Source organism: Colius striatus, chromosome 1 (genome assembly GCF_028858725.1).
Source record: "Colius striatus isolate bColStr4 chromosome 1, bColStr4.1.hap1, whole genome shotgun sequence".
NCBI classification, from domain to species: domain Eukaryota; kingdom Metazoa; phylum Chordata; class Aves; order Coliiformes; family Coliidae; genus Colius; species Colius striatus.
In genome coordinates this window covers 112,648,438-112,672,971 of record NC_084759.1, presented here as the reverse complement: position 1 = coordinate 112,672,971, position 24,534 = coordinate 112,648,438, and the positions used below count along the sequence as shown (strand labels likewise).

The window sequence follows — 24,534 nt, the reverse complement described above, 5'->3', positions numbered from 1 at the left end:
CAGTTTCCTTAACTTGCTTGCCTTGGGCTCAGATGAACGCTATAAGTTCATCAACGGCAAGTAGTAGAACTGTATAGGCCTTTGTAAAGTGTGGCCAGCAGGACTGCAACTTCCAGAGACTGCTATTGCCATCAGCATGAGCCTTGCTATATTGCTTTTGAATGCTGGTCCTTTGCTGAAGCAATACACTAATATTAGGACCAAAATCTTCTCAAAAGTTCAGATATACCTAACCAAAGAGTGAGATGAGCAAATATGGTAACTTACCCTTCTCTATTTTCAGTTAAGCTAACGTACTTTAGTTAGTAACTTTTTAATATCTTTTCAAGTCATACAGCCTCTTTCAATTTGTGTAGCCATTCAGCATCGCTCTAGTAAGGAGCTCCACAGCTTAATTGCACACTGTCTGAAGAACTGCCTCCTCTAATTTATTTTGATCCTGCTTGCTGACATTGTTTGGTGTTCCCTTGCTGCACTTGTAATTTCTTTACAACTTAAAGTGTCCTAGTTAGCTACATTGATCCTTAGTGAAATTTACTTATCCAGTTGCTGTTTCTTGCTTTCTTTCAAGGCTTTTTTTAGGCCTTCTGTATTCTTTTGAGATAAAAATGGGTAGTTAGCAAAGCAGCAAGCAGTTTCATACATCTGGGAATGTACTGTGGTTTTGAGCAGTTAACTCTCTGCTTTGTTTTATCTTGCTACTCTGATAATATTTAATTCTCTTTATTGGTCATCATGATGAACATGAGGTGTTTTTTTGTTTTGTTTTTTTTTCCTTAACACATCTACCGTAACAGCACAATCTTGGGTGGTAGTTGTCAGTTTGGAGGCCATCATATTAGATGCTTGGATTGTTTTGTTTTTTTTCACGAAGTATCCCTGCACACTTGTGTCTGCTGAATTTCATTGCTCACTGTCATAAATCCTTTGTACAGTTATTTAGCTGTCCCTTCATGCTACCAAGAAAAAAACCCAGTGTCGTCATATAATATTGTCTCATAACTTCAGTTTATGAACGTATGCATACCATGCCTCTCAGGTCAAAGTGCTGTAAAACACCATGGTGGGAACTGAGATTTTATTTCTACCTTTTGACCATTTGGAGGCTAAAACCACTAAAGGACATTTGTTCTCTCAGTCTAGTTTGGTTGTCCTAAGGCTTTTGTGTTTTTCTATACAAGGAACCTTGTTAAAAGTATTTCAGAGAGCTTGCAATAGATGTGTGAGGCAGTACTATTTTATAAAGTGTTTTTTCTTTCTTGTAAGAGGAAGAGTAAAGTCTGCTAATTCTCTTCCATTTGACCTGCATTAAACTAACAGATTTTCAAAGAGGAGTTATTAGAGTAAATTTGGTGGAAATTCAAAATTACTTACAACATATAAATCTGTCTCAGCTGTTGTTGGTGAGGAGAAGTTATCAGTTGCTGCTTTGCTTTGAAGTAGCTATAACTAAACTCGGAAATGGGACACTGCTCTGTTCATGTTGCAGAGCCTTAAAGTTAGGTACACAGCTATGGAACTAAAAATGAAAGTCACTTAACCTGAACTATAAGCCTTTTTAGTTAATGGGGAATTACACAGATGTAAGTGGAATTGAAAGACTTTTAAGTAAAAAAGTAATCCTGAAGTGGCATACATTTTCTTTTTGGTTTAATGTGTATTTTGTTGGACAGCTTGGCTCTTGAGATAAGTGGCCAGGTACAACTAGGATTGGTACTTCATAGCTTTCTTGAAGCCAGTTACTTGTCTTTTCCATATGCTATGGAATGCTTTATCTCTCTCTTTCCAACATGGCTGTGTTTCCCCACCTGCTTCTCGCTTTCTCAGAATGTAGGAGATCTTAGGTTTCCTCAGTTGGAGAATAGTGTCCTATGTCCTGGCGTGCAGCTAGTCTACTTTTCTGCTTATATTGAAGCTGTGCTGTTAGATGAAAAAAAGGCAAGAGTAAGTGATCAAAGGGAGTTTGACCATGGTGCAATGAGATTAGGCACATCCCAGAGCTTGAAAGAAATATGATTTTCTCTCTAGAGTATTGCATGTGAGTCACATCTTAGCTGTTGATTAAAGGAGAGATGACCCAAAGCCCTTGGCCTTCTGTTTGCTGTGCGACTACACCATAACAACTAGTCTGACACAAAATTGGTGGGTGCCTTTGCAGACATCTGTTTCGTTGCTGTGCTTCATGCTGAGCTCAGTGCTATGTGCTTTATACATAGTGTTCCAAATGCACTGTGCCTTTCAGAGGACTTCAACGTAGAGGTGCCCATGTAGAAAAATCAGATGGTGCTTGGTTATTGAGCATCCCAATATAGACAAAAGCAGTACCAGAAATCTGCTTTTATTAATAGAAACAAGAATGACTAGATTACCAGGCAAGGATTCTTCTCCATTTTCTCATTTAAAACACCTATTTATCACCTTTGTGTTCTTCTATAAACAGTGATGCAGTTCTGTAACTGTAGATCAGGGCACAACTAGCCTTAGTTCCAACATATAAAAAAGGACAAATTTTCTTATTTGATCAGACAAGAAGGGATGACTGGTATGTTTGTGCCTTTCTCTGCTGACATAAATGTTAGAAGAATGTAGGCTAGTGGTTCCCTTCTTTGAAGGTTTTAGAAGTGAATGGATGTTGTTATGGATTATCTAATTTGTATCCTCTTGCAAAATTAAAACTTACGTTTAAATGCAGACTGTAATATCCTCTGTGGTACTATGCAAGAAGAAAGTATTTCCTGCCTTACCCTCTGAAAAGAATAGTTGAATCACAGAATCTTAGGTGTTGGAAGGGACCTCGAGAGATCATCTAGTCCAACCCCCTGTCAGAGCAGACCACCCTAGACTACATCACACAGGAACTTGTCCAGGTGGATTTGGAATGTCTCCAGAGAAGGAGACTCCACAACCTATCAGCGCAGCCTGTTCCAGTGCTTCGTCATTCTCACAGAGAAGAAATTCTTCGTTGTATTTTTTTGGAACCTCTTATGTTCCAGCTTGTACCTGTTGCCCCTTGTTCTGTCATTGGATATCACCGAGAAGAGCCTGGCTCCATCCTCCTGACACCTGCCCTTTACGTATTTGTAAATTAACAAAGTCACCCCTCAGTGTCCTCTTCTCCAAGCTAAAGAGCCCCAGCTCTCTCAGCCTTTCATCATAAGGGAGATGCTCCGCTCCCTTCACCATCTTGGTGGCCCTGTGCTGAGCTCTCTCCCTGAGCTCCCTGACCTTGAACTGAGGGGCCCAGAACTGGACACAATATTCCAGATGCAGTCTCATGAAGGCAGAGTAGAGGGGGAGGAGAACCTCTCTCGACACAGCCCTTCTAATATACCCCAAGATGCCCTTGGCCACGAGGGCTAATTGCTGGCTCATGGTCATCCTGCTCTCCACCATGACCCCCAGGTCCCTTTCCTCTGCATTACTCTCTAAGAGTTCTTTTTCCAAGCTGTACTGGTACATGGGGTTATTCTTTCCCAGATGCAAGACTCTACACTTGCCCTTGTTGAATTTCATTAGATTTCTTGCTGCCCAAACCTCCAGTCTCTCAGGTTCCTTATCTTTTATAATGTAGGTTTCTATATGTTTTTTTGGTTTGGCAACACAATTTCTGACTAAAGAGAATGTTTTCTCTTGTAATATATATTTCAATGTGTTTATCCTTAGGTTGTTGAAGACTATGCTGGAAGATGGCAGGTTCCTTTGCCTCAGCTTCAGGTGCTTCAAACGGCACTCTGTTGTTTCACATCTGCCTGTGTGTCGTTCCCAGCTGAATGTGAGCACGTACAATATGTATTGAGTAGCCTTGCTTTGTAAGTACATCTCTTTATTATTACTATTTATTTTACAGTATAAACTGCCTGTGTTACATTTATAATAGAAAAAGAGTCTCAGACATCCCTAATGGCTTTTAAGAGTGGTTTTATCAGGTGATATAGCTAAGTGAAACCAAGCTTTGCTAGCTGAGGATAAAAACCCTAGTCTTTTAATGCCTTTGTCAAATATTCAAGTCAGATCTTAGTGTTATGTCATTAGGGGATTTCTGTCAAAATGAATAATCTAAAGAAATAAGTGATCACCGTGCAGTCTTTTTTTTGGAAGATCTTACTTTAAAGTATTTGAAGACACACCTGTGATAGTACATAATTGAAAATAATTTACCCAGTGATGCAATAAACTAAGTATTTAAGATAAATTTCTCATAGTATTTAAAAACTAAGTAAGTCTTTTTAAATGGATTTGTAGGTTTCAGTCGTCAAAGTGCTCATGGGAATGACTTGTATGGTTAACTGACTAAAAGTCATATTCAACTTCTAACCCAACATTCTGCAGTTCTGTAAAGCTTGCTGTAGTCTTTCTTGATGCATTGATAGTTTTCCCACATTAAGGCCACAAGTGTCAGTGTAATGATTGATAGATCAGTAAGAGTTCCATTTCTTTCTTGTTCTAAAAATGTACTTTTCAAAACATCAGTGTTAAATTATTTATGCTTAGCTAAGATGCAACATGCTTGATCTTCTCTTAGCAGATGAGAACAAAAACCTAAAAGCTAGCTTTATTGCAAGTTTAGTTTGAGTAAATTATATTTATTTGTCCAGCAGGTTAAACTACTTTCTTGTTGAGCAGTGCTTTCAAATGCAGCTTGGTATCTCAGTTCAGAATTCTGTGTGGAAATCTCTCGCTCCCATCAGATCTAGTCATCAAAAGTGAATGCTCTCCTAGTTTTCCTCTCTTAGTTTCCTTTATTAGAATGACCAGGTTTCTTTTCCACTGTTCTCAACCTATTAGTACTAATTACATAGGAGTCAGACTTTATTCTGTACTCACAGAGTATATGCTACTTTTTAAGTGTTGGTGAAACTTCACCTAAGATATTTAGTGTTTTGTGTGCGTGCATGAAACTATTTGACATGGGACTATTTATGGAATCATAAGACCATGATTTTTAAACTGGAATACTCAGGTATTGGAGAATGGCTAGCAGTTGCATCAAAACACGGTAACCTTTGTTTTTGTTTTTCATAAAGTTCAAACCACACTTTTATATACTTCTAAACATCAAAGCCTGTGGGGAAAAAAGTTGAAAATTCAAGTATTTGTTTTACATAGGGTGGTCATCTTCTGATAATCTGGAAGTGAATTGGTTGCTGAGTTCCTGTCATGGTTGTCTATCTTGGATTTTGGTGCTGGGTTTACTCACTGAGATTTTTGTCCGTTATGGAATGCCAGCTTGTTTTTTCTTCTGACTCTACTTGACTGGCATAATTTTGCCTGGGATATGATAAAGGGATCCTGGGGCTTAGTAATTGCAGTTACCTGGGAAACTTTGCTTAAATATTTTGGAAATTTATTGAATATTAAGTGCTAGTACTTGGAAAGCAAAAATCTGCCTGAGCATTGTCATACTTGAGTAAGATTTCCAACAATAAACTCTTAACAGTAAGGACTACTGCATTTTGTATACTTACTAGACATGTTATCAAGTATAAATGAAGCAGTATCAGTAATGCCATTAGTATCAGGGGGTTTTACTAATGGTGGCAGCATGCTAGTGTTCCTAGGCATTCTTCTAATGCCAATAATATCAAAGTAGTGCTGTGATAAATCTAGAAGTACTGTTATTGCAAACAGGATAACATAAATGTCGATATGACATGCTGCAAACTGGTTTAAGATAACATGAACAAGCTGGAATTGACTATAGTAATTTTAACTGAATGGAGATTGGTAATGAGGAAGTCTAAATATTTTGATAGCTTCCTTTATTAACCTGATTAGAGTGTGAAGCAGGTGCATTGATCAGGAAGAAAACTGTAGTATGTACTTGCTCACTATTAATTTCCAGATTTTTTTTTTTCCCCAAGACCCTATTCTTTTTAAATCGTTCAAAGCCAATGAAAACGGATGCATGCTTCATTGCTCTAACTAGTTTGTCTTATTATTTAAGTTCCAGATTGGCTGCTTTCCAGATCATGACATGACTCATGTCTGACCTTTCCTGAGAGTCAAATATGCTGCAAAATTTTGTTTATTAACATGAAATGTGATAGTGTTCTTTAGAACAATGTTCTTTGGGAGCCAGTGTTTTTTTCTTTCCATATTTGAGTTTTGATTCAAGGACATAATCTGGAGAAGAATTCTGTTGTTGAATATAATGAATAGGTATCTTCTAGGTCTGTTTTTTGGCAAAGCTTATCACTGGTTGGGAAAAAAAATACTGCAGCATAATCTAAAGGAAACTTTTTTTTAATGCTTTTTGCATTATTCCCATACAAAATTATGTGAATACTAAGATCCTTCACAGTATTTCTGAAAAAATTGCATTAAGTCTGGTCTTTAACTTCTTCTGAATTAGCTTGATTAAAAAGGAAATATTTTGTAGGAATACTTTGGATATTAACTTCAAATATATTAAAGTTTGACTTGTAATTTGTGGATAAGTGCGATTTGACTTTAAATTTGAGGATACGTGCAGTGAATGTAATTGTTCTGCAGAAGTGTTCCATGTCCAGCTGTTTATGATAATCTACCTTCTACTTTGAGAGCTGTCATAACAAAAGACTAAGTGACATCGCTGGGAAAGAAATTGCCATCAGCAAGATCTTGACTCATAAGAACTTGTAAGAGTTGGGTTGTAAGAGTGCTGGAACTTCTTTCGGGAGTCATGTTCCACCTTGTCCCTCTTTGCCTCCTTATTCTCCCTGTTCATTTGGAAAAAGTATCTAGAGTAATCTTAAAGAAAAAATACTCATATTTTCTTCTGTTACGAGACTGAAGCATTTGCTCTTCATTCCTGTTTCTGAAACACCCTAGATGACAATTTTTCTTTAGTACCATCTTCCTATCTGAGAGTTGCTTAGTTGTTGCCTGCTGCTTATGACTTTGCAGTTGATGTTAGTGCAGTACTTGGTTGTTAGCTTTTACAAATAAATTAAATTTTTCAGAATCTTAAAGCAGAGCAACAGTAGGTGCACTGGAGCTGTCTGCAGATCCATGAGATCCATCTACTTAGATTTTTGGTTAAATTGACTGAGTTGCAAGTATTATCTGGAAATACACTTCTGTAGGTGAAGACCTAAATTTATTAAGCTCTGTAAAGCTACTTTTTACCAACCTCTCTGATTCTGCTTTCAGGATTGTCTCAGTCACTGTATTAAAAATAAATAAAATGCTAGACAAGTATTTTAAGATGATGGAAAACATGGATGCCACAGGTCAGTTTGAATCTAGGCTGGCTGCTGTTGAAAGGATCAGTCCTGCCTTCTCGCTTATCTGCCACCTCTTTTGAGGTAACACTTGTGAATTCATGTTGCTGCGCATAGACCTGATTTGCTTAAAAACTTGGTGGTGGTAAAATTGAAGTTTTATCAATTTGTTTGAATGCCACACAGGTGAATCTAGCTCAGTTTGTGTATTTGAACAAAATCTTTCCCTTTGGAAGTAATCTTCAAAGGCTTTTTTTTTATATGAAATTAATAGCACCTTTAAACCTGCATCTTCAAAGAGAGACCTGAGTGAACATTATGGCAAAACAGACGGAAATGCTATCAAATTTGTTAGTATGAAGTGCTTATTGTACTTGAAAATATTAATTGTTGGGGATATACATTCATGTGAAATTACTGTTCCTTGAATGTAGTTCCTTATACACTGTGCATACTATAGTCATTTTACAGTTTTCCTCCTTCCTCAAAATTACTGCTTACCTGAGAAATGCTTTGGCTTTTGAGGAATGTTCACTTTTTTAATGGTAAAGCAGGATTAGCAGTATGGAGGACATAAGAGTTCTTGAGGGAGATGATCAGGCAAGTACCGTAAGTCTAAATGTCATGAACTTAAGAAAAAGGTGCGGCAGAAGAGATTTAAAGTTATGTTTATTACTGATTTATTCTTGTTAGCTTGTCTATAGCTATATTGTACTTGCAACTTATTGCCAGATGGAAAGTGTTTGGTGAGATATGTGTGTGTGGGTGTTAAGTCTTAACGACCAAAATCCAGCACAAAATATCAGACCAACATAATGTTTTTGAAGTATGAGTTGTGTTTGGAGAGTGTTGACATTAGCCAAACCTTATAGAGCTACTCTGGCATGGATGCAGGTCTAGAACTTAAAGTCCTAATTTTGTTTCCAGTGCTTTGAATAGAGTGGTTTCATTTTTTGAATTAATATTTTTTTGTTTGGTTGACTTGTCACTGCTTCTGTTTTTTAGGAGTTTTTTTGAATTGCTGCTGTTCTTTGGAAAGGATGAATTCTATGAAGATCCTTTGAAAGATATTTTAGGTTCGATCCAGGTAGTGTTGCATACTTTGATATAAATCTTTAATATTTTTGTACATGTAAAAACAGTTTTTGTGGATATATAACCTGGAGGAAACATTCCATTATAGTGAAAAAATGTAGCTGCATTAATTACAAAGGAAGGGGGAGAAAAAGGGGTTGTTAGTAAAGAAAACCGTTTACTCTTGGATTTATTATCAGTATCGGTCTTTGAATCTACTTGGACTAAGTAAAATGTGTACTTTTCCTTGTAATACTGATCTCGTTAAAGATATTTTGTGTTTCCCAAAAGAAGAGGGAAGCTTTGTTATTTAGTTGGAACTTAATGTCATCCAGTGTTGCATATACCAGTTCATGACATGAAACCTCATGTTTCCCTCTGTGGTTCTAAACAGTAATTTGAAATTGAAGATCTATCTTAATGAACTGTTCAGGCCAGCACAAACTTGCATTGTTTAGAACTGTTGTACTCTTGGCTAGACTGGGATGAGGTTTTGTATGGCTATATAGAAATGCAAGAGATAAATTATCATAGATTTAAAAACTTACCCTTTTTTGCCAGATAAATCTTTTTGACCTGAACTGTTTTTGAGGCTTGAGTTCGCGACATGGGAACACAAGCATTTGGGCCGTCATGAGAGGAAACTTTGTTGTAGGAAAAGATGAAAAACAGGGTTGTTTCTTCTGTTAATACTCATCACAAAACAGCAGTTTGAAAAATAGCTATCCCTTTGTTATTTTTTTATTGATACCTGTTTGTTAATGCATTTAGAAATTAATATGTCAGCAGTCCTTAATTATCAAACCAGCAGCAATTACGTGTTTGATTAGAATTGATGGAAGAATGGGATCAAGGAATGGCTTAGCAGCCTCAGGAATGGGTAGAGTCTGTTGAATAAGAGTAATGGGACATTAATGAACAGTCCAGCAGTAAGTGCTTTTTAAAACTAGTTTATGAACAAGAAAGCATTTAGGAGGAAGTGTGATGTGTAACTCTTTCTTCTCTGTACTTTTGTATAACAGATCTCGAGTGCTTTGACTTTTGAACAATGAATGCATTAAGATATATCTTTATGTCATTTTTAGATGGAGAAATTCTGAATCAGTTGTATAATCAAACTTATAGACCATTGTTTCAGTTACTTAACTTTTTATCATCAAATAATGTTAATCAGAATATTTTTAAAATAGTTGAAACTAAAAGAATTTATAGAAAAAAAATATGTAAAGAAGTTAATTGTGTGCACAGAAGCCATTCTTTATCTAGATCTTCTGCTTCAAAATTAGATACTTGTGATTAAAATTCTACCTTTGATTAACATTAATGTTGACAAACAGCAAGTAACAAGGAAAGAGAGGAACTTGGCAAATGTGAAAATTATGCATGACTACAACATTTTGTATTGTTTTAGGCAAGCATAATTTCTGTTATATAGGGATTTCGAAAAATGATGACTCACATGACTTAATTCAGTTTTTCCCTCCTAGAATTTAGCTACCATCACTGGATCACAAATCCAGAGTCAACATGTCTAAATCTGTGCAGACTAGCATGAGATGAGGACTTCTCCCACAGCTTATGCCAGTACTATTTGTAATTCAAGGAAAGTCATTTTTGCATTGTTACACGAGAAGTTCTTACTGCATGCTTGTAGAAAACATGAGCATTCTGGCATACACGACTCTATGTTACTGTTTTAGAGGATACAAGTTCTTGCTTTAGGAATTTGTGTAGGCTTGGTCTAAGCTTGGTCAATAAAGACTTTGTAGCCTGAATTGTTGGTGGAAGAAGTGTTTAAATGTGTGTAGGCTTTCTTGTTTCTTACGTTTTGTGTGGCCTAACTTTATTTTTAGACAACATTTTTTTTCTTCTCTCTAATGTTTTTTCTTTTTACGTGTAGGAATGTCAGAACCTTCTAAATAGATATAGAAATATTAACCTGGAACTAGTGACTCGGATTATCCGAGATGGTGGACCATGGGAGGATCCGGTATTACAAGCAATTCTAAAAGCAAAGCCTGTGTCACAAGAATTAGGTATTTCATTTACCACATTCCTTTTTTAGAATACTGAAAAATGTGTTATATTCTGCTTTTTTTTTTCTATTCGGGTCAAGTGTTGTCAACTGGCATTGCACAAAGTTTATGTATTTTTCTGTAGTAAAATGTATCAGTCCCTTTTTTTTTATTTGAAAGAAAACATAATCTCTTTGCTAGTAGTTTAAGTCTACTTTCATAGTGTATGAATCAGATTGTTCAGGTACAAGAGGGTACTGAGCAGATACTTTAAAATAAATTTACAAAATCTAGATGTTCAACCCCTGAAAGAGCACAGAGTGACTTCAGTTAAGCTACCGAAGTAACATGACCACGGAAAACCTGATTTGTATTTGTCTCATGGTATTCTGACTCATTTATTTTTTCTTTTAAATTGTAAATACTTGGGCTTGTGTTTTTTCTAGGTTGTGTTTAGAATGAGTCTTGTGACTACACCTGATAGATCTAGTACAACTCCTTTCTGTTAATGTAAATGTAGTTTCTAGAGTTGGGAATAGAAAGATGTTTTGGGTTTTTTTGGTGGTTTTGTTGTTGTTGGGTTTTCTTTGGAGTGAGTTTGGTGTTTTGTTCAGGCTGCAAAGTAAACCAGCATTTTTAACAGAGCGTGGAAACAAACATTAGTAGAATGTTAATATAAGTTAATGAGGGGAAAATATCTCAACTACAGGAAAGTCCTTCCTAACAGCTATGCAATGTCTTTGCTGGCAGTGTTCACAGAGGATCTCTTAAAAATTGTTTCTGTTTTGATAGTGATGGAAAATACTAGTTCTTCTCTAGTTGGTAAGGTGTGTTGCATGGTTCATACTCACTACCGTGTTTATGGCAACGTATTCATTCTGTAGAGAGAGGAAGAGGACTATAAAGTCAGAACAGCTCAGAGAGCTTCTTCACCAAAGAAAGTATTCTGACAGCAAATTAATCTGATTAAATGAGTAAGCTGTGTTGATTCTGCTGTGAAGCAAGCACTTGACCAACAGAGTTTAACCATGATTTTTATTATGTATCTGAAAAAAACTTATAGACAAATACCTACAGAAACAAAATAAAAACAAATATCCTTGTTTTGTTCTGCATTGCATAATGAACTCCAGAAGTTTTAGGGGTTATGACCTGAATTTAGGACTCAATCCTCATCTCTCCAGTGGAGTTAGTTTAGACCTTTGCCTTAATGATTCCCTTGATCATCATGAAGCTTCTATATGATGGGTAACAATTTGAGGATTTTTACACAGTTTTATCCTGGCAGAGTAGGAATGAAACTGGCCATTATTACTAGATGGTCATTTTATTTCCTTTTGTTGCAGACTGCATCTCCTTCACCTCTGCTGAGGTATTCTTCCTCCTTTTTATCTTCCAATATCCCTGTACACTCCTTGATGTCCCACCTATGATGACAACCTTTTTATTTTAGATATCTTTTGGAAACTTCGCCATTTCTCTTCCTCTAAAATCTGATTCTTGTGAAGTCTTATGCAAAACAAATATTCTGTGGTGCTTTATAGGCTAGCAGTATTGTTGTATATTTTGAAACCTGGCAATACATGACTTTAAAATGAGGGAAGATGCCTATTGTTGCTGAATCACCTACCATTACTTGCAAAAGTCAGTGTGATAAATGTGTACTATGTGAACCACATAATCCTGTCTTGGATGCATTAATTACACAAAGAAGCTTAGGCCAAGATAAACCTTACTGTGTCTGTCTTTACATGAATTGTAGTATATTTGAGATGTTGCAGTCTGCTTTGAGATTGCTGGAAAGGGATTGAAACAAAGGAGCAATAAACTTCCAGTAGATAAGAGAGAATAAGGCATCCTATGAAGAGTGTTGTAGACAGAGGTACTCTTAGATTTAAGCAGTAAATTAGTTTCTAAGATGCTGGTTAGCATCTATCGCTCTAAAGCAAAGCACCACACATGCTGCTTGGAAAAGAATAGATGTTGTTTTCCCAAAGCCATTTCTAATGTATCACAGACTTGGCTAAATGCTGCTATAGTTAGCAGTTGTCCTTTGCGTCAGGGGTTAAAAGAGCTCTAAGTGCTTCCTCTGGGAAAGAGGATGTTCTGCTACAGAGAGAGAGCACAATCCTGCCAGTGGTGTAGGTGGACCTTGTGGTCTGTTTAAAATCAGTGTTGGAGGGTGTAGGAGATACCTGTCCCTGGAAGCTTGTGCTGTCAGAAGTGGGATTCTCTGTTATGGGGCAGAGGAGCATACTGACCTTAGATTTCCCCACTCAGAAAGCAGGAATGATAAAACTGGTTTGAAAGAAAAGGATGTTACAGACAGTTATTAGCTGTGCAGAATTTTCTTCACAGTAGCACATAACGAAAGCTAAATATTTCTAACTTTTCAATGTGAATATTCAGTAATCTCTTGGGTGATGTTTGCATATGAAACTAGTTATTTGGCTTATTATTGTTAAGTGTGTTAATTCAGTAAAGGAGAGGCCTTGACTACTTTAAGAATTTTTCTGTAGAATTGCTTTTTCTTGCACTTAGTGACCATTGTTAGACACCAGCTGTTCAGTCATCTTCTTTAGTGAGTTTGTACCCAGAAGTGTTAACGGGTAGTGGAAAGGAGATCTTCTCTTATGGTGAACCTTACAGTACATCTATTAACAAATCCCATCTGAAACCTTATATCACCTTCAATAATATTCCTTAAATGTTAGCTTGTGTAAAAATATAAATGCTAGAGAAGTCTTGTTTCTGAGATACGGAATGTCTTTCAAACCAGGCATCTTTTTAAAAAGCAGTTTGAGTGAAAGGTTTTTATTCAAGTACTCTTTTAATTTTTGGGGAAAAAGATTTCTTTTAGCTGTTCAGGTTGTGGTTTTTAGTAACCACTTCAATTTTTTTAATCATTATAATGTCAACTTGCTGGTAAGTTTCTGAATACAGAAACTTCCCAAGCTCGGTTCTAGTCTTCATTGACTCTACATTGACAATATTTTTTCTTTTTAAATATGAAACACTCTACAGTATTACAGAGTATGCACTAGAAATTGTGGCCATATTTTTAACACACTACTATCATCTCAGAATGTGCACTGACTTGACAAGATGCAAACAACTCTTAAAATAAAAGCAGCATTACTGCATTTTGTATTCTGGAGTGATATTTTTAACTTCTAATTCTGAGATATACTAGCATCTGTGTGATTTTCTATGATTAAGATCTAAAGTATATCTTATATGTATTTCATAATTTCCCATTACATAAAGATTAAATAGTTTGAGCATCTCAGCTGAAATAATTTAATTTTAATGTTAGCTTTAAGATAAGCTTTCAGATTTGAAAAACAGATTTCTGGAAATGAGGGCCTAGAATTTAGAGTTATTTAGGGATTTAGAATTGTGACCGGTAACGCTTTTAGAAGAAGAAAGTGTATTTTCCAGTTCTCCAAGCAAAGTCAAGGTGTTCAAAGCTACTTATTGCAACACTGTATGAACTGCAGTTAACCTTTTCACCATTCTGAGCTCTTTAATGGGTAATGAATATCCAGAGTTGTTTTAAATATTCATAATTATAGTATTGGAAGTAGTTTTGACCCTGTAGGCTGACAATCATCCAGATTCCAATTCTGAGAAAGAAGGGAATTTTCTTTCTGAGAATGTTCGTATCTGCTTCTATGTAGTGTATATTTTACTAATCCTTTGCAGCACCTTATGTTGATCTGTTAGAACCAAAACACTGAATTAGATTACTGATGTAACAATTTCTGTTTCCAAGCAGAAGGACAGATTCTTGATGGTATTTAATTTAATATATGAGAGCTTCTTTAGCAGAGCCTTTTTTAATATTATTTGTTGACGTCGCACTATTAAAAACAACATTACATTTAAATATATTTGTTGTTTGGACTTCATATTCTAATTACCTTTAAATCTTTCTTTTCTGTACAGTTAACAAATATTTAAGCTCTGAAAATCCACTGTTCTTTGAACTACGTGCCCGATACCTTATTGCCTGTGAACGCATCCCTGAGGCAATGGCTCTTATCAAATCTTGCATAAATCATCCAGATATCAGTAAAGATCTGTATTTCCATCAAGCTCTTTTCACCTGTCTTTATATGTCACCATTAGAAGATCAGCTATTCCAGGAGGTATTGTTTGTCAGTATACATTTTTTTTTTAATACTTACTGTATGCAAGTTGTCAAGAGAAGCATATGGAACCTTGTTCTTGTAGAACCAAATGTCGTAAAATTAGGCAACTACAGTGCTGTTGCTTTACCTAGTGCTGGCTTAAGCTTTGAAAAGTTAAGTGTTAAGCACCTACAAATCTTGTTGACCTGAATGCAATTTTTTTGGTCAAACTTACTTGTAGATATATTCCCTAACTAATTTGAGTCATGAATGTTTTGTAACTTGACTATTTGACTATTGACTGCTTATTTTAACAGAGGCACTTGAACTTAATTGATGTCAGTCCAGTGTTTTGTACATGATATAGTTTTGTTAGCCTTAAAGTTTTATTTACTGATGCCCCAGTATATAAAATGACACTCTAGGTGGATGTGGCTTTACTTTTAATAGTGATAGCGCTTATTAGATAGCAATGCTTTTTCTAACTTTGTTTTAAGAACAAGCTACTATCATGCTTTTGTGTGTAGTGTTTTAATTTCTCAATTGTCTGTCTGATTGTCATTACTCTAAGAAATATAAAAGAGCTCCAAATAGCTCCAAAATCTTGATTTACAGACCTACACAAAAGCTGTTTCGAATAATTCATATGCTAATAGCAGTTCCTGAAGTTTTCAGTAGCCTCTTTATTATAGCAAAGTCTGATGGGTTTTTGTTTCGTGTTAGCAAATTTATCTAAATTTATTTTATTTTAATTGTATAGCACTTGTTGAGAACTGATTGCAAGAGTGGAATTGAGATCATCTGCAACACTGAAAAAGAAGGGAAGACTACCTTAGCCTTACAGCTATGTGAATCGTTCCTAGTCCCACAGCTTCAAAATGGGGACATGTATTGTATATGGTAAATACTTTATTTCTGATGAAGAAGCTTAGCAGATAATAAATGCTTATTGCCAAAATGAAAATGATCTAACTCTGAGATGTAGCTCAGGTTTAAAATAGCAGATAAAACATTCTAATATGTTTTTTAAACTTCTCTAGTACATCTGTTTTGCCTGTTGCCTTACATACAATCATGTACAGTGGTAGCCTACATAGTACACAATATTTATTTACTGTCTCAAAGTAACGGAAGGGTGACCTTTTACATACTGAAGACTGTAAGTACCTAGAAATATGGCATTTATTGCTTAGCAATATGTAGTCTGTAGACTCTATGGCACTACAGATATTTTGCTGTTCTGATAGTGAAATGACACTGCTTATAATAACCAAACCGTAATATTTCACCAGTGTGTCTAAAAAGAGAATATATAGTTCTGGAAATGTGCTATGGATTGTGCAAATACTTGTTTCATAAACAAAGCCATAACAGAAATGATGGTCTTCTGGAAAACGTTTAAGAATGTCGTTGTACACACTGAATTAGCTTGACAATTAGATGAGTTAATGGCTGAGAAATGTTTTCGTAAGTGTAGTTAAAACAAATTTCATCATTCTGAGGACTGAAAGGTGGCTAAGGCAGATAATCCCTCTGTTTAGTTTGTGTACCTAAAGTAACATCTGCAAATAACTTGTGTAGTTGAAGAAAAAAGGCTTAGTTGGCAAAGATTTAAATTTTTTTTTTGAATCAATAAAAATTAAATTATTAATCTATGTGGCTATTTTTAATATGGATTTTTAAATCTATATAGGATTTCCCTGTTCCTAGATTTCAGGGAAATGGGAAATAAGATGTGTCTTCTTTTTTTCTTGAGGAAGTAATGAGGGTTAGATGTGATAATGCCAAGTTTGTTAATAAAAAAAAAATCCTTAACAATTAGATGGTTAATTGATTGCATTGAATTAAAAAAACCCACAAACCAAAACCATTTTGTGTTGTGACTGTGACATACATTTATAATACAATGTATTGCCAATACCTGATGATTTTTTCATGCAGTCTGTCCAGCCAAAGGGGGACATGATTGTCCCTATATGACAGATTAATAAGTTCCACCAAATACCTACATAGTTTGTGTGAGCCCAGAGACAAATTTTGGAATGGAAACCAACTTGCCCAAATGCTACATCTCCTGACTTCCTACTTATCAGGAAATTTGCCTACACTTACTAGTTACATAGTTAGTGCTTTATGTTTTGTGGATTCAGTCTTTTAGAAAATAGATTTTTAATACTGATATGAAACCTACTTTTTATACTTTTTGCTGTAGTAATAGGTTAACATTACTCTTAGCCAATTGTTCGTTAAGTCTTGCATCATCCATTTTCAGAATCACTATTCAAAAAAAAAATGGCTGTCCTTAGGTTTTGGCAAAATAGATGTGAAAAATGAAATTCCAGAAGAGACTAAAGCACTATTTGATATCTCTTTACCAAGGAAACCATTTTGACATCTTAGTATTTTAATCTTCTGTTCAGAATATAGAACTGGAGGACCTTTGAAATAATTCAGACCAATTATATCTGTGCAGACAGAATAACTGTTTCCTCCTTTACAGATGCTGAGCCTTAACATTTTATGTAAGAGAAATCTACATAATGCTTAGTAGATAACGTGAACAGAACAAAGCTTATGGAGACATGACTGTACTGTAATTCAAATTTTTTAAGTAGTGGAGGCCAAGTTAAAATGATTCCCCATCATGTATTTTTCCTTAGAGAATATTTTAACATCTTCAGCACAGCGTAAATCATGTTGCCTTATCTGAAATTGAGGGCCTGGCGAACCTAGCAGGGATGTAGCAGCAAAGACTACTAGCAAAGATAAGATAGCAATTAGAAAGTTGTAAATAGCAGATGTTTGCTGTCACTTCATGTGACAGCATGCATGAAATCTCATATTATCTCAGCAAAATATGGACTTTAGGCAGCTCTCTCAGAAAACTCTTACTGTTTTCGTTGACATTAAGAAAAATTCTAAGTTCAGATTATCTGAATTGTTTTGCTGAGTGAAAGCCCACTTACAGATTCATCACAAACCAAGCTGTGCATGGCCTTACTAGAAATATTTGTTTACAAGATATTAGTAAGAGATCAGTCCATAATGGTGTGATTAATGACCTTCAAGTATCAAAAAGTGACACGTCTTCAGGAAGGCAGACAAAAGTTTTGATGGAAGGGATGTAGCAGAATGCTTACCTTCTCTGCCAAGCAGTTTTTAAATGCAGGTTTGACTGTTTTCAAGTGGTTCGTGTCAAGGAATTTTTCCCTCCATGTTCAATCGGTCTTCAGATAACTTTTGTTAATTAGATAACAGTTTGGTAAAATGTGCTATCTGTAACCCTCTTCCCTCTTGGTATGTAGAAAGACAAACTTTCTACATACCAACGTTAGCAAAGGTTTTTGGATTAGCTAAGGTAGGGTGGTCTTAGGTGTTTTCTTACGTTACTAATGGAAGCATTATCGTAGTTTTGGTGTTTTGTGAGAGTAACAGGCTCGAATACCTGATTGACTAAAAAAAAGAGGTACCAGATTCTGTGATTTCACAGTAAGAAATTAAGTTGCCCCAATACACGTCCATGATAGTTTAAAGAGAGGCCATAGTGTGAACTAAGTTCTACTATCCAAGAAGTAAATGGCATTAAGTGCTGTACTAATATATTGCCATAGTAATTGAGCAAATAGAAGAGTACTCCCACCTACAGTATCTCAAGTTTATATGTGTTGTGGTCAGTGACAGAAGTATCTGAAGTGCTGCTAATTTCAGCGTTAAAGTTGGTATCCAAAGCATTTAAGTGGTTGAAATAGAGTCCAGTCAGCTCTTTTAAGAATGTGTTAATCCTTAATGATTATAAGAGTCAGAAATGCGCATGAGGAGAAGCCTTCATGTCTACATGAGGGAGTAAGACTGAAATACTGTTTCACGTCAGAGTCTAGTCAAATGATGGGTAAACTGATTTAACAGCTTGCTCTTTGGCAGTGGAGCTGTTCCTTCTACTTTTAGTTTTCTCCATTCCTTTTTCATCTCTTTCCTTTCAAGCTGTTACTCTTTTCTGAGCATGTGGCAAGCCACTTCAACCACTAACCTCTCAGAAGAATAATTTGAGTTTTCTCAAATTTTGGGGGATTAGTATTGAAATGGCTTACTCTGAAATCCTGTGAGACTAAGCAGAGAATAAGTTGTGGTTTTAACTGCTGTAACATTTAACAGCAAAAATGTTCAGTTCCTTCTTTTGTACTTCAGGTTGAGACTGTCACTGAATTTTTATGAATGGTTTGGTACATGAAGACACTAGTTAGTTTCAAACTTATATGTGAAGTTTGCAAAGACTCTCAGGAATTTAGATTTCCAGCCTGGTAAGGGCAGAGGTGAACAGCTTATGCCTTTAGAAAACCTGTAAGATGTTTGCTTTGGTTTGTTGGGGTTTTTTTTGTGGGTAGAGCTGCTTTTAGAATGTCTTAACAATTTCCCCCATATAACCTTGATCTTTCTTTCAACTTCAGTTTTCCTAGGTTATGAATGAGAGAAAGCAATCAAATTCTCTTGCCTGGCTCTCAAAATGTCCAACAGAATTGTAGAGAGAGCTATCCTAAATTTCTAAGTGAAGTTGGTGTTTTGTCATAGGCAGTTCTGTTACTTCCCTTCTTGCAGGCACAAGCTTCATGAGACAAACTTAATCTCAAAAAGGGTCGTCTGCTTTCTATCTAGCATAGTGCAGAGTGGAAGACTAGCCAAATATTTTGTTAGTAACTGGGTTTGTATTTTCTGAGGGAAGAGGCTGGTGGAATAAAAAAATGTCTTCCTTCAGAAAAATGAAAGTTGAATTATCCCGTTTTCATTGTTATGTTATGATAGTATTTCTGCCAGGTCCAAACTATAGTTACTCATACCTTTGTGCTGCTAAATTTTCTTATAACTAGAAGTTAAGTCCAGTTGCCTTTCCAAGTCTCTGAATTAAAGTGCATAGAATTTACAGGCTGAAAATTCCAATCAACTATATTTTATAGGCTAATCACATTACTGTTGTGGTTTTGTCCAGGACAATTACCTGTTTAAGAACTCTGCCACAATGTCTAGCAATCTATTCTTTTATTTCCTTGTATGAGTCAGAAATGTTATTTCACTGGAGGTCATAGCGATGTATGAATAGCAGTAAAGTCTGATACTTTCATGTGACTGTTACTGGCTAGAAGGACCAGTGATGACAGCACTAAAAAAAAAGAAAATTTTGTTGTAATGTGCATAAATGGAGAATGTCAGTATTTCCTGTCAAGGACCCTATTAGAAACTAGCTTTCTCTAGTGCTCCCATTTTCCACATCCAAACACTTCTTTTCCTGGAGGACTCCTCATCCTCACACTGAAAGTAACTCCTGAGAGCACACAGGACTTGCTGTTCAGCTGCCTGTAATGTTAAGGAATAGATCACACAGAATCTGATTTTATTATGCAATTCTCTTATTAAGCTGAATACATTAATATTTTGTTGAATTTCTATTTTGCTTAGTGATAGGAGGTACCCTGAATGCTTTATCAAAGTAATTAAGTTGTAATTTCCATTGTGTACAGTTGTGGTGTTAATTAGATTGTCATTACACCCTCAAATATTATTTTAGCTACAGAATATGCAAATATTTGTTCTTAATAATGCATCATGTTTAGTGATAGAGTTCTAAAAGTCAATTTAATAAAAATATTTTGTTCTGTACTTATAGGGACCTGATCTTCATTTGGAGTAAACTGCAGCTTAAAACTAACCCATCAAAACAAGTATTTGTTGACCAGTGCTACCAGCTTTTAAGAATTGCTACAAATGTCAGAGTAATTTTCCCTTTCATGAAAGTCATTAAGGATGAAGTAAGTTAAATGTTAATGTAATAATTTATTATTAAATATTAATTAATATTTTTGGATGACAACTTTTTGTGACATGTTGAGAGGGGACAGGGAAGGACACAATATTAACTAAAAAATTTTGTGAAGTTCTACAATGTGCCCTTGATCTGTTGTGCATTTTATTTATTTATTTATTTATTTATTTGTTTGTTGTCTGAGTTCTGAACTTTTCTTTCTGTGTGTGTTGAGGATTGTCATCCGCTGTAAATAATTGACAAGACTAAATCCACGGATTAAATGTGAAAGACGGTGGTTTTTTTCAACCTGGCTCCTTAAGGAAACAAGACTTGTAATGCTCTTTTATCTACCTTTCACCATTGTTAAGTCCTGAATCCTTCCACCAGTTCTATTCAAATGGGAAGAAGTATTAAAAGAAAAGCTAGACTAAGATAGGAGAAGACGTAATTTTGTTTGAGAAGTGCACTGTGTTTCATACTTCAGGTATTAGTCCTATACTGTCCTATATAAGCATCTGCAAAAGATGTCATGTTTAACACTTCGCCCATAGGAGTGCAAGTTTTTTTCCAAGCAAATGTTGATTCCTACCATTAACCTGACTGAACAGAGCTCTGCCATATTCTGTACCACAGATGAACTACACATTTTATCACAGGTGCTGCCAGAGAGTTGTAAATGCAATGATTTGTTGCTGTTCAAGATTTTAGTCTCAGTATGTATTCTAAAGTACTTGTTCGTGACATCACACAGAATCACAGAATAGTAGGGATTGGAAGGGATCTTTGGAGACCATCTAGTCCAACCCCCTGCTAAAAACATGAGTAGCTTTTATTCCCATTTGCATGTGAACGATTGTATTTTTTAGTAAACCATTACATCTGAGATGTTGTCTGTATCTCTGAACACACATTTAAATATAGCTAGGTATTAATTATTTCTAAACTTTCTGAAACTCTTTCTACTTTAATCTGCCACCTGTTGAGCAGTGTGTTTCTAATGATCCCTCCGAATTGCATGTTTAAGGCAGGGCCTTCAGCCTAAAGTGTGGAATAGGAATTGCTGCTCATTGGAAGAAGGGCAGCTTGTCAATTCTGAAGAGTCAAGCCTTTTAGAAGGCTTGACCGTGGGCTGTTATAGCTTCCCTGGTGGCCGTTGCTCAAAATTGAGGGCAATATTTTATAGCTTATATTTTTATGCAGTGCAAGTTAAATGAGTTAGAACAGGGACAAAATATAGAGCAACTATCCAATTATAGTATGAAGCAGCCTAGGTAATGAATATGCAGACAGAAGATACTGCTAGATCAGATATGACTTGCTACAGTCTTGTTTTATATCCCCAAATAATTAACTGTGGAACTGCACGTAGCAAAGAAATATGAAGCTTTGTTGACAGTAACTGTATAGCTTTGAGCACAACTCAGATGTTGGTTTTGAGCATTTTTGTATCTGTATTTTATGGACTTGCTTGGCCATGATTCTCAAAGGTACATGCCTTTAGGTGAACTTTACAATCAGGGTGCTTTCTGGACCCCCATTTTGCAAGTACATGAGATGTTGATGTTTGAACATTGTTTATACTAGTTTGGGGGTTTTTTTCTGTGGGTCTGATATTTTTTTGTTTTTCACCTTCAAGCTATAGACTTCTGTAAGCCCGTAAGGAAAATACCATTATACATACTCTGTAATTATGTGTGCTGTAATTTCCTTCCTGCAGGTTGGTGAAGATGGTCTTCAGATATGTGTTGAGATATGTGGATGTGCCCTACAGTTGGACCTCCGTGAAGATCCCAGCATGAAAAGTCTTATTTATAAAGCAATCGCTCATTTTCTGCCAAATGACTTAGAAATCCTCAGAATTTGTGCTCTTTCAGTCTTCTTTCTGGAGCGCACCTTGGAATCTTACTACACTGTTGAACATTTATATAAATGTGCAGATGAAGAATACAATGAATGCACTAGTTCTGTTCAAAACCGTGTGCGTTTTGAATTGCTTCCAATTTTGAAAAAAGGATTGTTTTTTGATCCTGAGTTCTGGAACTTCTTGATGATCAAGCAGAATTGTTTAGCATTATTGGGCGATAAAGCTTTTGTTGGCTTAAGTGAAAGTACACTGGAAAACTCTACAGCAAATACAGAGAAGCTAGCGGAGTATAGGGCTCTGAGTGAAGAACGTGTCTGTTTAACAGATGTAAGCAATGGGGAGCTTGACCCCGAGGACCTTTCTGAAGCCCAGTCCAAAGGTAATGCCAAAAAGAACAATGAAGCTCTTGAGGCATCTAAAATGTTAGATCAAACCGTACCAAGGCACCGCTGTGTAATATGCAACAAGGAATTTCTTGGTGGTAACATTGTGAAACATGCACAAGCTCACCAAAAAAAGGGCAGTTTTTCCTGTGTACTTTGCACCAGAAAGTTCAGGCAAAAAGGACTTATGCTGAAGCACTTAAAAAATCATGTCAGGAAGATAGAAAGGCAACATCTTGCTGCAGTTCTTGAGGCTGGTCAGCAGACTCCTGCTCCTAATGAACTACAATGTTCTGATGTTCCTGTGTCTCTTGAAAACGGGAATTCTGATAGTTCCAAAGATAATGAACCAGAGACTGCTCCAAGTGCTGACCAAGTGGTCCAGGTGGAGGAAGAGAATGCAGAACAGATATTTGATGCAGTGGAAAACCATCTAAGTGACCAGGATGATGCTACTGAAAATAGTAATGACAGCTGTTTTAACAACGTTCCTGATGCTTTAAGTACAGAAAGTTTGCCAGAAGATGATGAGAGCTCCAGTAAAGAATCACCTGTTCTGCACAAAATGAATGGAGCTTTTTGCCCTCAAAAAGACATTGATGCTATGGATGAAGAAGGAACCTTTAAGTGCCCTGCTAATGGTTGTGCTAGAGTGTTTAAAAAGATAAGATTTCTCAATAAACATGCAAGAAAAACCCATCCAACTGATTTGAAGGTGCAGCAGCACATAATGAAATGGAATAATGGAAAATGTCGGTTCTGCCAGAGAAAATTTGCTGATTCCCAGCATTTTATAGACCACCTGAAGAGACATGTGTATCCAAATGTTTACTTTTGTTTACACTTTAATTGTAATCAGAGATTTAAGCTGTCAGCTGAGCTTGCAGAACATACAAAAAGTCATAGTGTTTTTAAAGCTCAGTGCAACTTTGCAGAGTGCTGTGAGCTATTTGAGGAGCTCCCTTTACTGTATGAACATGAGGCTCAGCATTATTTAAATAAAACACCAGATTGTTCAGAAGATGCAAGTGAAAAAGATTCTTCAGATGATCCTTCAGAACTTTGTAGTAACCAAGATGATGATGAATCTATTAATGAAAAAGAAACCATAGATTTACCAATTCCAACTTGGAAGTCTAGGAAGGATTCTACAGAACCAAAGACATACATTCAAAGTGTTGAGAAGAAAGCAAATAATGTAATTCACAATGGAAATGAAAATTCTTCTGAGGGTAGTGCTACAGTTTTGATAGACCAAAAGACACCTGTGTTACAGCTAAATTCTGAAAACTGTAATGTTGTTAGCGACCAACTAGTCAATGGGCACAGTGGCCTAGATCAGACATCATCAAAGTCATCAGAAACACATTTGGACAGAGTAACAAATGAAACAAGGACAGAAAATGGGTCAGTGTTACCAGTTTTACAGAACTGTCATGATGCACCACAAAATAATCCTCCTGCCTTGCAATTATCTTCTAAACCAAATCAGACAACAGAGAATACTTCATATGGTGTCATCTTAACAAAACCGTATTTTAGACCATTGCCTCCGAGTTACCTTGATGAACGATACATTAGTATGCCAAAACGCAGAAAAATTTTGACTGATGAAGTAGATGCTCATTCTGAACAAGATACATTTTGTAGCAAATCAACAGAACGATTTAGATGTGGCAACTGCTTGACCATCTACTGTAATTCAGAAGCACTTGAGGCTCACCTTGCACAAAAGAAGTGTCAGACGCTCTTTGGATTTGATTCAGATGATGAAAGTAAGTCTTTACAGTATTTCTGAGGTGGTTTCTTGGGAGGTAAATACCAATGAGAAAGTGATCTTCAAACAGGCAATGTGATGGAGTAGGTGAGACAGACATGATTTCTAAGCAATTGTTATATGCTAGAACTTGGACAATTAAGTCATAAGACTGCTTAATTGCAAATTCTAATTGAACATGCTGTTTAGAATAAGAATAAGGCTGTGAGAATTGGTAGGTGGCTCTCATGGAAAAGACTTTGTAAAACAGAAGGGAGTAATTTGATCTGTCTTTCCTTGCATGTTTGAAATT

At 36.0% G+C, this 24,534-nt stretch overlaps 1 protein-coding gene across 1 annotated transcript in view; it reads left to right on the top strand.

Moving 5' to 3' along the window:
- The window catches only part of ZNF654 (zinc finger protein 654), a 37,549-nt gene that overhangs the window by 8,897 nt on the left and 4,118 nt on the right, over positions 1-24,534 (top strand). Inside the window, exons 2-8 of the mRNA XM_062003382.1 lie at positions 3,664-3,809; positions 8,208-8,289; positions 10,177-10,312; positions 14,240-14,442; positions 15,185-15,324; positions 20,081-20,222; positions 21,936-24,240. Of these exons, the coding sequence (XP_061859366.1) occupies positions 3,664-3,809; positions 8,208-8,289; positions 10,177-10,312; positions 14,240-14,442; positions 15,185-15,324; positions 20,081-20,222; positions 21,936-24,240 (3,154 nt within the window). The remainder of the gene's footprint in view (positions 1-3,663; positions 3,810-8,207; positions 8,290-10,176; positions 10,313-14,239; positions 14,443-15,184; positions 15,325-20,080; positions 20,223-21,935; positions 24,241-24,534) is intronic.